Source organism: Branchiostoma belcheri, unplaced genomic scaffold (assembly GCF_001625305.1).
Source record: "Branchiostoma belcheri isolate BF01 breed outbred unplaced genomic scaffold, Haploidv18h27 scaffold12, whole genome shotgun sequence".
Lineage (NCBI taxonomy): Eukaryota > Metazoa > Chordata > Leptocardii > Amphioxiformes > Branchiostomatidae > Branchiostoma > Branchiostoma belcheri.
The window spans coordinates 1,267,346-1,279,450 of NW_017802602.1; the positions used below are offsets into that span (position 1 = coordinate 1,267,346).

The 12,105-nt window shown below is 41.1% G+C and overlaps 1 protein-coding gene across 1 annotated transcript; it reads left to right on the top strand.

Moving 5' to 3' along the window:
* Positions 1 to 4,890: 4,890 nt before the first annotated feature.
* On the top strand, positions 4,891 to 11,535 carry LOC109462902 (phosphomannomutase 2-like). Its single transcript, XM_019759532.1, has 8 exons — positions 4,891 to 5,052; positions 6,188 to 6,302; positions 6,664 to 6,740; positions 7,234 to 7,325; positions 7,919 to 8,018; positions 8,576 to 8,651; positions 9,652 to 9,767; positions 10,706 to 11,535. The coding sequence occupies exons 1-8, from the start codon at positions 4,984 to 4,986 to the stop codon at positions 10,811 to 10,813; spliced, it is 753 nt and encodes a 250-aa protein (XP_019615091.1). The 5' UTR covers positions 4,891 to 4,983; the 3' UTR covers positions 10,814 to 11,535.
* Positions 11,536 to 12,105: the final 570 nt, after the last annotated feature.

Consider the following 12,105-nt stretch of genomic DNA (forward strand, 5'->3'; position numbering starts at 1 on the left):
AAAAAAACTCCCAGTTTTTGGCTTGCTATGGAGGCTATTATGTGGCAGCCACAAAGGTTTGTCTAAAGTGCGTATTGGCGCGAATTACCGGCCAATCCCCTATTGGGGACGCGCGTTGAAAGCGGGAGGAATTCTATGGCGGTGTTCTGGAGTGGAGTTGTTCCACCTGGGGCGATTCGGAAGGTTTTGTGTTGTTCCCACTTCCGCTGGACTTTTTCAGGACTGGAGATTACTACGGATGTGTTTAGCCTCTATAGCATGCCAAAAACTGGGGGTTTTGGGGGTCTTCATGGTCTTTGGGAGCTTTTATGTGCTATTTTCTGATTGCATATGGACAACATAGCCGGCCTGGTTGAATTACCCCCGTTTTTGAGACTTGGGCTAATCAGAAAACAGCCGAAGACCACCAAACCCCCAGTTCTATAAGCCTGCTACGGAGGCTAATCAGAAAACAGCCGAAGACCACCAAACCCCCCAGTTCTATAAGCCTGCTACGGAGGCTAGGTTTTTCGTTGTTCCCACTTCCGCTGGACTTTTTTTCAGGACTGGAGATTATGTGCGGATGTGTTCGGGTCAGGTGAAAGCTACTTTGTCCGTCCCGGGTTCTAAAGTCCGTGTTTGGAGCGCCCGAGGGTGCGAATCGGAGAGAAAAGAAGCAGCTGTGTGTTCCACGTAAGGGGCCGGGACTTTCTTCGTCAACAGATATACATTTTTTTATATTCCAACATGTAATCACAAGACGTGGTGACGACACAATCAAGTTTTTTTTTCAACTTATATTAATGCCGCCACCAACACAGGGGACAATATAATACTCATTTTCACCTGAGCGAAGTGAGGAAAGTCGTGTGAAGTGCCTTTCCCAAGGGCACAAGATTGGTGGCATGTCAGGATTCCGGAACCCGGGACCTCTTGGCTCCGAGTCGAGCACTCTGCCGCTACGCCACACGATATACATTCTGATATACACCTATCAAGAAGGTCTAACCTCCTGCGCCTATGGATAATTACAATAAAGAGATGCAATGATCGGAATAATTTTAGTTATGGTTATGGAAATGGTGTGGTTCGAACATCCCCAAACATATCTTAGCTGTACGCACGAGATAAGTATATACAAACAACTTGGGAATTTCAAGCAAGGACAACTAGAGCACATAAAAGAAAGACTCGTATGGCACTCAAGAAACGTATAGCACATGTGTCTTTTTTATTTTTAAATACTTGTTGTATGTGATGTAATTTTATGTTAGCCTTATCTATGTCTTTTATATATTTGTGTCTTCTGTCGGAAAACTAGCTGTCATGCACTTAATTATAGCAAGGAGGTCTCATTTAAATCTCTTTGGTTATACTATAGGTAGACAGCTAAATTAAGGAGAGGTTGAACTCGAATGAACTCCAATTCCAATTAAATTCAAAGTTAAACCACACCAAGCACAGTGAGGTATGCCTACCACCTCCTGTGCTGTTTCTAAGAACTGTCTGGGTATATCACAAAAGAGCTGATGAAAGCTCCTAGGTAGCAAGGAAGGTTAGTGCGTCAGATCTACTCTCCGAAGCCTCCCCTCTCGGTTACACGGTGGTTGGGAGGCGATGTACCGTCGGTTCCGAGTAACCACTTGAAGAGGCCCTTGAGAAGCATGTATATCTCTGCTCGCTCTGAAGCGCGCGTGACCGGCCCTTCTCGCTAGCCTCTACCAGGCTTCGGGAGGAGGCTGAAAAGAGTTGAAATTGGTTAAATAGAGAGATAACATGCCAGGGGAGTTGGTCCGCTACAGAGTACAATTTGCCGCACCCGCTCTCTCAAGCGGACTAACTCCCCTGACATGTTTATCTCTCTATTTGGCCAATTTCTACTCTTTCCTGCCGCCTCCCGAAGCCTGGTAGAGGCCACCTTCTCTTCGCCTGCCGGTACAGAAGGCACAGTGATGCCGCTGTGTCCTCTTTTCTCCATGTTTTCGCCGCCATCAGACAGACTGGCTACCTCCTTTCACCGTGTTGGTAAACATGAAGGCTCGGCTGTACAGGGCCGGGATTGTCCGGGGAAGGCGGTACAAGGAGAGCCCTCACACCGCTCCCGGCTGCCCCCGTCACGGTGTTTAGGCGTGCCGCTGTCTGCTGACGGGCTTAAGAGAGCCGCGAAATAAAACTGTAGTGTGCTCTCTGTGTGTTTCCAAACAGGTCTTGCACTGTGCTGTGGTTAATGTGCGTGCAGTCGCGGCGGGTCGCCCTCTAGATCTGTCCTATTGAAACATCATAATGATGATGATAATGAAATACCTTTATTGTACATTCATGCCACGACGGACTAGGTACAGGTCAAGACTTAACAGACACATAACAAACGTATATAGAAAACTATACAGATCATGTTTGTGATACAGGGTTTGTCTAGGCGCATCAAAAATCTAAATTTATCGTTTGCATTTAGGTGTTCGAAGTATGGGGGCTTCTCTTTGATATTATTAAAAAGCAAAGAGCCGGGAAATAAAACTGTGTTGTACTCTCTCTGTGTGTCCACACAGGTATTACACTGTGCTGTGGTTAATGTGCATGGAGACTAGGTACAGGTACAGACGAAAATGGAAAGAGTTGACCCAAAAGCGCGTCTGTATATGCCAGTACAGGTACAGGTACAGGCGTAAAGCTGACTCAAACGTGTGTATGTAAAATTTTGAAATTTTGTCTGTAATAGTGGTAGAGCGCTAATGCTTCGTACTATTAGTAACTCACAGATAACATATGGCTTGACATAAGGGAAGGGATCCCGTGCCTCAGAACGGAAAATGGAATGTAAAATACTGCAAGAAACATTACAGAGGACGGACGTGTGCGTCGAAAACACGTAATCGTACGGAAACAAGTGCGAAACGTATTGAAATTCCACTTTTCTCCGTCCAAAGAATGATTATTCTGAGCAACTTTTAAAGGAAAAAAACGTAATTAAATTTTTAAAGGCAAAAAACGTAACTAAAGTTTAACGTTTGATTTAACGTTGTCGTGTGATGCAGTCCATAAGAAGAAACAGAACCCAGTGCGAGTGGGTCTTTCACTTAAGGTTCAAGAAAGACGTCGACCACCTGTGTATAGTGTCTTCAAGACGCCCAAAGGTCTTGCCAAAGTTCACCGAACGGCCAAGGGGTGCGTGTCCTTGAGAAGAACACAGTGCGTTGCTGTGTAGACAACTACGTCATGTTTACCGCCGTTCTGGACGCTTGAATATTGCTGACAATTCAGTCGTCACTATAGTCTGTGTGGCGGGCGCCAAGAATCGCAACGAAGCACTGAAGCTACCATTAAGAAAACCTGTGGATAAAAGAGCTTTCTTGTTCTTTTTATGTGTTAGTTTATTGTGTTTCTCAACAAGACCTGCCCACAAGGACACTCGGCTGAAGGGATACAAATAAACAGCGTCACAGGTCTAAATGATGTGAGAAGCCTTCAATCCGAAGCTCTGTTGAGAAAGATTTCGTCGGCTTTAGTCTGTAAGACCTGTAAGATTTAGAGACCAACCAGCGATAAAATCTTCAGTTTGTTGATACACTCTGAAAGAAAAACACCTCTCTGTACTTCCATTATAACTTCAATGGTCTTGATGTTGACAACAACTTTAAGGCGCTTTCCTTACATCGGCTTCAAAATGTTCCTACCGGCTGTTTCTAGAAAACAAGCGAGAGAAAGGAAGAAAGAAGAAAACATGAAAGGAAGGAAAGGAACATAAACAAAAGAAAATGAATGACTGAATATCTCAAGACAAAAGAGAGAGGGGTGGGAGAGTAATGTAAGGAAGGAGGCAAAGAGAGAGAGAAAGAGAGAGAGAGAGAGAGAGAGAGAGCGACCAAGACTTTTGTTGATCATTCTCTCATTTCTGCGTCAGCAGATATACCTTGTAGTTCTGATATACACCTATAGAAAGGTAGATGTAAACATGCGCCGTTGAATTATCAATATGCTATAACATCATAATCCCTATGGTTTGAATGTTCAGGCCTCAGTATTCTAATTTTTTTCTAATATTGAACTTCTGTTGATTTAACTCCAGCACAATGGTGGCAGATTTCCCCCATTGAAACTTGTGCATGAAAATGTACAGTCTGAGGACCAGGTCTTGTACAGAATGGCTTGATGACCAGTAGAAACTAGGCATGTAACTTCTAGCAGACTCAGTACTGTATGTTTTGGTTAAACTGTGCTTGCGTCTTTGCAAGGATACTTTTCACCGCCATCGATGTACGTTATAAGTATTAGTAACTTCACAGCGACACCAAGCGGAGCAACGAGTGAATGCAGCGGGTACCTGTAGCCCTGTCAGTGAATACGTGGCTTTAGCAAACCGCACACAAAAATCAGTAGCTTATGATAATTCCTAACATGCAGATATTTCCCAAAATCACTCTAATCATATGTACTTTTGGACAGATATATGCGTAAACTTACTCACAATATGATGCACACGCGAAGATAAAATAAAAAGTCTGTAACTTTTTATTCAATCCTGTTCATAAAATGATCTATTGAACTGTTCACTCTAAGGTCATAAAAACGTTGCTGACTGTTTTCTGTACCAAAGTCCACCACGTGTACGTGCAACCTGGTCAGGCCGCGTACAGTGTAAATATCAGGGGAATCAGGGGCACAATCTGACCTTTGCTCCCATCCCCCCATCAGCTGATGTTCAGAATCGGTTACTATTCTATAGGGGTAGGTAAGATAATATTCTTTAATAAATATCTTTTTTTTACAAATATCGGCATGATTTTAAGAATTGTACTAGTCAGTATAATAGGTTATTTTACTATATTATAACCAATTTCTTTCACATTTGGTTATATTTTAGGTATAAGCTTTCCAAGTTTTATATGCCCCCTACCCAGTAATGGTATAACCTGAAAAGTGTACATTCACGATCACACTAGCAGCGACGCACGTAAACTTCGTTTCTGCTCATTCCAGGCGACCTAGAGAGCACTAGCGGGCACCATGGCTTCCAGAGACACTTCCACACTGTGTCTATTCGACGTAGACGGCACCCTGACGGCAGCTAGACAGGTAAAACTGGGAAGAGAGCCCGTCGGCTTGGTCGAAACATGCATCTGAGCTTTGCAGTGTAGTCTGTTTTTCCTGACTACGGTTAAAGTATACGCTTGGCTCGGTCAGTTTTTTTTCTGAGCGCTCCCAGTGTGCATAATTTTCTCCAGGGTACGCTTCAAGGCTTGTTAACCTTATTGGGAAGATGTGGAAGTCTTGCTTGTCTCCTGGCTTTATAAATTGGGCGCGAAAAATCAGACTTAGCGAAAGAGGAAGTGGTTTGATTCTAACTCAAGGCCCGAATAATTAGTTGACGTGGCAAGGTTCTCTCTAGCGCTTGCGTCAGCCGGAATTTGGGGTTTTTATGAAACCCGTGGCGATTTTTGCAGGTCTCTCATTAATGAAAAAAGCATCCCCTGTCCTCAAAAGTGTTCGTTTCTATCTATTTTCGTCAGTAAATAAGCATGTAGTTGCACTAAAATAACGTTAATGCTTTAGTTCTGAACTACTATGACCTTCAGTGACTCCAGATACTCGGCTGTGATTGGTCAGAACGGGAGGTGTGTTCGGGGGTGTGGCAGAGTTCAAGGATTTTTGGTTGTAGATTGACAGAACTGAACCGACCCTTGCGGTAAACATGTTTATGTGGTTCCCAAACTGCTTAGTAAGACCTGCATACTGTATGCAAACTCACGTATCCATAGTTTATAGGGTCCTGGTTTCAGAAAGGGAGGGGTTGAATTCAGTTGAATTCAAATTTATACAGTAGATAAGTTTTTTTCATACTTAAATATTTTCCTTTTCTGATTCTGAATTTACGTTATAATTTGATGAAAAAAATTATCGTTTTGAACATCTAGACCTGTGGGGTTGTGTGGCGTAACGGCAGAGCATTTGGCTCTGAGAGTCCTTTGGAAAAGGACTTTTAACTATTTAAGTTAAAACACGACTTTCCTCACTTCGCACAGGTGTTAATGAATATGCCAGAATTATCATTATTGTGATTAAAACAAAAAACAAAAATCTGTATATCTTCTAATGATTTGCAAAATTACTATGAATAAAGACTAACATTTTGAACGATACCCACATTTTCTTAATTAAAATTTAAATGCATTATAGTGAACACCAAACCTAATGTTACATTCCATTGCAGAGAATCACGGATTCTATGGAGGGTTTTCTGATGCAGCTGAAGGAAAAGGTGGTGGTGGGTCTGGTGGGGGGATCCGACTTCGTCAAAATCGCAGAACAGATGAAAGGAGAGGACGGTAGGTGTTTCATGTCTGTAGGAGGGTCTGGTGGGGGGGTCCGACTTCGTCAAGATCGCTGAACAGATGAAAGGAGAGGATGGTAGGTGTTTCATGTCTGTAGGAGGGTCTGGTGGGGGTCTGACTTCGTCAAAATCGCTGAACAGATGAAAGGAGAGGACGGTAGGTGTTATGTCTGTAGGAGGGTCTGGTGGGGGGGTCTGATTCCTCAAATGGCTATGACATTTTTGATCAGACATCTGAATTTTAAACCTTAGCACCCTCTGTAAGAATTTTACAACTTTGATAACAGTGTTTGTGTGAAAGAATTGGACTAGAAGCAATGTTCTAATGATGTGATTTTCCTCTCATCTGCATCTAGTTGTGAAAAAGTTTGACTACGTGTTTGCTGAGAATGGGCTGGTGGCCTACAAAGACGGGAAACTTCTGGCAAAGATGGTATTGGTCACTTTCACACATTTCTTACAATTTGAATGTTTGATAGAAGTGCATGTACATGTCCAAGACAGTAAGAAAACTATCTATTAAAAAAAATCACAGGGAAACTATCTGGTTTAATCTTGTAGCCAGCTGACTTAGGTATCGTAGTCTAGTCAAAATTTCACACTAAGGTTGTTTCATGTTTGAAGTTAAAACTTTTGGCCCATCACAAAAATTGTCTCACCTAGAGCTTTCGACCAGTCACTTTAATTTGGTCTTCCTCAGGAGACTGACCCAGTGAAGCTTGTCATCTGACCTCTTTGAAGTATGACGTCAACACTGGGTCAAAGGTATCTGGTAGATGGGGTCAGTCTACTGAGGAAGACCAGAGTGACTGGTCGAAAGCTCTAGGTGAGAGAATTTTTTGTGTTGGACTAAAAGTTTTAACTTTAAACATGTAACTACCAACACAGATGAACTTTCATGAATGTTGTTTCACCTTGTTTCCCAGAACATCCAGGAGCACATGGGAGAAGAGAAGCTACAGACTTTTATCAACTTCTGTCTGCAGTATATGTCCAAACTGACACTGCCAGTTAAGAGGTAGGGATGGGCATAGAGCTGTACATTCATTTTTCAACCCCTCAAAAACAACTTTTGAGTGTCATGCAAGCTGTCGGAAAGGTCAAATAGCGACTATGGGTTCAAACCTTCCTCCGTTTGGCACCACAAAGAATCATTCTAACCAAGGATGTTACTAGTACGTGTATAAAGTCCTAACTTACTATAAGTATTACATTGACACACTCGATGTACTGTATTTATCATGGGAAAGGTCTGCTATTAGGTCCGACAACTGCATCAGGAATTTCTCTCTCTCCCTTCTTCTCCAACATACAGTCTTTGAAACAGCACATTTCTCTAGTAGTAACTAAAACTAAGTGACTGTTAAGATCTGTGTCCATAACATCACCAGGGTCCATAATATCGCCACCTTGAGAAACAGTGTGCTTAAAGATATTTTTACTGCAACATACTTTTGGTATGCACTCCTTCACACATCAAATGTACATACCTAGGGTATGTTGCAGTAAAAATATCTTTAAGCACACTAGTTATCAAGGTGGCGATATTATGGACCCTGGTGATATTATGGACACAGATGTTACATCAGAACACTAATTTTTGTTCTACAGAGGGACGTTTATTGAGTTCCGCAGTGGCCTCATCAATGTTTGTCCGGTCGGACGGAGCTGCTCACAAGAGGAGAGGATACAGTTTAACCAGTATGACCAGGTGGGGGGATCTCATACAACAGACTAGTACATAGTAGTCAGGCTCTTTCAACACTCTAGTGTATATAACCTTACAAAATCACAGGAGAGTATAGAGTTTAACCAGTATGATCAGGTAGGGGCCGCTCTTTCAACAGTCTAGTGATAATAATAGTCAGGCTATAGGGGCTCTCTTTTAACACTCTGGTGTATAATAGCCTATCAAATCAAAGGAGAGGATTAACCGGTATGGCCAGGTAGGGGGTGCTCTTTTAACAGTCAAGTAGTCGGGCTATATGCTAGGGCACTCATACAACACTCAAAAAGTCAGGTCAAAGTCATACAACACTGAATGGTACATGTAGAAAGGTGATCTTGTGGTTTGGATAAGATTGTATAAGATAGATAAGATTGAGTAGGCCACAGATAGCACATAAATCAATTGCAAACAGATACATAAAATACCTTTTCAACACTAGTGTTTTTAACATAGTTTAAAACATCTTTTGTACATGTTGATCTGCTGTATTTGTATACATGTAGAGCTCTGATAATATTACTTGTTTTGTTGTTATTCAGGAACACAAGATCAGGGAGACGTTTGTAGCCGACCTGCGGAAACAGTTTCCTGATGCAGGACTGGTCTTCTCCATAGGTGAGCCTCTGAGCATTTGGGGAGAAACTCACATTGTTTTCATGAAAATTCATCTGTGTTGGTAGTAATTGTAGTAAAACATTGAACTTTATTCCAACACACAGGTTACAGAGCGATCAAATTTTGGATGACCACTGTCGCCTTCATCAGGATAATTAATGACCAATCACTTCACAACATGAGGTTTACAAACACGTGACCTTATTCACACGAGACTTTACTGATACGTGACATAAGCAATTGATCAAAAGTGCCAGGGAGTTTATATCGTCCTGTTGTTTTGCTGTATTTGTCTTTCAGCACTGTTCTCTTTCATTTTTTGACTTCATAGTTTGCAGAATGTATGTCTCAGTAAAAACCATTGGGAGTACACTGTTTTTGGGGAAGAGTTGACCGTATCTCTTGGTGACAGTTGGCCTTCTCTGGACATTTCAGAGTGAGTTGGAGACCCACCATGCTCTTTGGATGGTGAATGGGCTGGTTTCTGACTACTGGTATTGCCATACTTATAGCCTTAGGGGAGAAACTAACTCTAACTGTACAGAGATCCATTCAAGAAAGGAGTTTGGCTAGAAGATAGGTTGAATATTTGCTGTATTGGTCTTTCAGTACTGTACAGTTCTTCTCTTTCATTTTTTGTTGTTAATGTTTGCAGAATGTATTACTGAGCATTTAGGGAGAAACCAACATTGTTTTGCTGTTATTTGTCTTTCAGCACTGTTCTCTTTCATTTTTTGACTTCATAGTTTGCAGAATGTATGACTCAGTAAAAACCATTGGGAGTACACAGTTTTAGGGGAAGAGTTGACCATATCTTGGTGAGGGTTGGCCTTGTCTGGACATTTCAGAGTGAGTTGGAGACCCACCATGCTTTTTCCCATGGTGAATGGGATGGTTTCTAACTACTGGTATTGCCATACAGCCCATACTAGAGATAACTAAGTTAACTGTACTGTACTAAAGTCTTCTGAAACCTTTCTGCTATGTTTGTACCCTGCAGGTGGACAGATCAGTATCGATGCCTTCCCAAAAGGCTGGGACAAAACCTACTGTCTGAACCATGTGGAGAAGGATGGGTTCAAAACCATCCACTTCTTTGGGGACAAGACAATGGCTGTAAGAATTATATATACATCAAATTCTGATAGATATTGACCATGGTGTTATACATGTAGTGTATTTTATAACAGTGAGTCTTGTCAGTAGTTCTTTGGTCATGATTTTCTGTGAACATTTATATATATATGGTATTCATAAATACTTAACGTAGTGTATTGCACTCACATATTTTCTTGGAAATTTGCAGAAATATGAGATTCAAGTTTTGTTTTGTTTAGAGCCTGTAATAGAAAACAATTTTGAGCAAATCAAATGGCACAATTAAAAGGTGATTCTGTTCTATTCTATTCTATTCTATTCTATTCTATTCTATTCTATTCTATTCTATTCTATTCTATTCTATTCTATTCTATTCTATTCTATTCTATTCTATTCTATTCTATTCTATAATCTATTCTATTTTACTGGGCAAAGCCCTTAGCCAAGCATCACTCCTTGTGATTGAGGATGCCATTTATGTTCTCATACAGAAATGAAAAATTACTTATTAACTGCATGATTATACAGTGTAGAAGAAAATGTTGACAAGCAACTACTGTATATTCTTTTCTCATTGTCCTAACGTCTAACTCCCCTGTCCAGGGTGGTAAACTGACCATGAAATATTTGCTGATTGAGGAATGATGCCATTTTATGTTTTCGTACAGAAATGAAAAATTACTTATTAACTGCATGATTATTATACAGTATAACAGTATAGAAAATGTTGACAAGCAACTAACATCCGTGTCCATAATATCACCAGGGTCCATAATATCACTAGCTTGAGAAACAGTGTGCTTAGTGATATTTTTACTGCAACACACTTTTGGTATGCACTCCTGCACACCTCAAATTGCAGTAAAAATATCTTTAAGCACACTGGAGATATTATGGACACAGATGTTACTGTATATTCCATTCTCATCGTCCTAACATGTAACTCCCCTTCATAGGGTGGAAATGACCACGAGATTTTTGCTGACCCTCGGACGGTCGGCCACACGGTGACCAGTCCAGACGACACGCGGGCGCAGCTGGAGAAACTCTTCTTCAGTAACTAGAACTCCGGGACAGTCCTGGTCAACAATCAACCACTGGTTCAATTATAATTATGGAAGAACAAGCACGTCAGCAGAACATACTGCACTTTTAGGTGGAATTTATTATCTTTATTGCATAACTCCAAATGTACATCAGCAGGGGGGGCACAAATGCTTCCCCTGAATTGGGTACAATTTGTCACATCAAAACACTCATAAGAAACAATACATGAACATCCAAAAAAGTATATACAAAGACACATACAAAATTATTGAAATATACACAATGTTGCCTCAGGTCATGTTATACAAGTTACAGTCATTCAAGACCGGGAAGGTATTGCTGCAGTGACTTACGCGAAATCGTACTGTATTGTGCTTAGCACGTTGGCAGAACATCTCATATAAGGTCGTATTCGTGTATATAAGGTTAACATCCCGTCTATAGTTTCCAAATGTTGTGTTGAAACAGATGTCAACTGCAACAGGCAAATGCGATGTTGACCAAACATCCGACAATAACGTGAAAAATCAGGGTTTCATGCAGGCACAGTACGTTCTGCTGACATGCTTTAATCATTGGTCTCTCAACCAAAGATACAATAATGGATCATTGTGGCTTTTATGTGTAGCAGGTACATGTAAATGTGCTAAAAAGCAGGAATCAATGTTGTAAGCATTCAACCAATGCCTCAATGTGCCAGGTTTATACGGATGATAGTCTTAATTCTTGGGTCTCAAATCGAGAACAAAAATGGAAGAACAATGTGGCTTGTATGTGTAGCAGAAAAAAGCAGAAAGAAGACAATATTGTGAAGCTGCTTCTGTCAATGAATGCCTTAAATGTGCCGATCTGTCAAATTATACAGCACTGGTAAATTGTGTCAGTTACATGTACATGTAACATCTGTGTCCATAATATCACCAGGGTCCATAATATCACCACCTTGAGAAACAGTGTGCTTAAAGATATTTTTACTGCAACATACTTACACCTAGGGTATGTTGCAGTAAAAATATCTTTAAGCACACTATTTCTCAAGGTGGCGATATTATGGACCCTGGTGATATTATGGACACAGATGTTACATTGTATGAGAACCACAATGTCTGCAGTATGGGTGTAAAAGCAACTTTCCATAGTCTCCACTAGACTCCTTTGCAGGCTGAACAAATAGTGGAAATCTATGCAGGCAAACTAGACCCTCTATAGCTGGCCAACTCCCCTGGCCAGCTACCGGTACATTCTTTTTAGGCCGATTTGTACTATTTATTCAGCCTGCAAAGGAGTCTGATGGAGACTTAGTGTACAT

What these genes read in the sequence shown, in the direction of transcription:
- LOC109462902 (XM_019759532.1), top strand. Translation starts at nt 4,984, where the DNA reads ATGGCTTCCAGAGACACTTCCACACTGTGTCTATTCGACGTAGACGGC. An exon ending in ACAGATGAAAGGAGAGGACG is followed by an intron (nt 6,303 to 6,663) that starts GTAGGTGTTTCA and finishes ATCTGCATCTAG; the next exon opens with TTGTGAAAAAGTTTGACTAC. An exon ending in AGGACTGGTCTTCTCCATAG is followed by an intron (nt 8,652 to 9,651) that starts GTGAGCCTCTGA and finishes TGTACCCTGCAG; the next exon opens with GTGGACAGATCAGTATCGAT.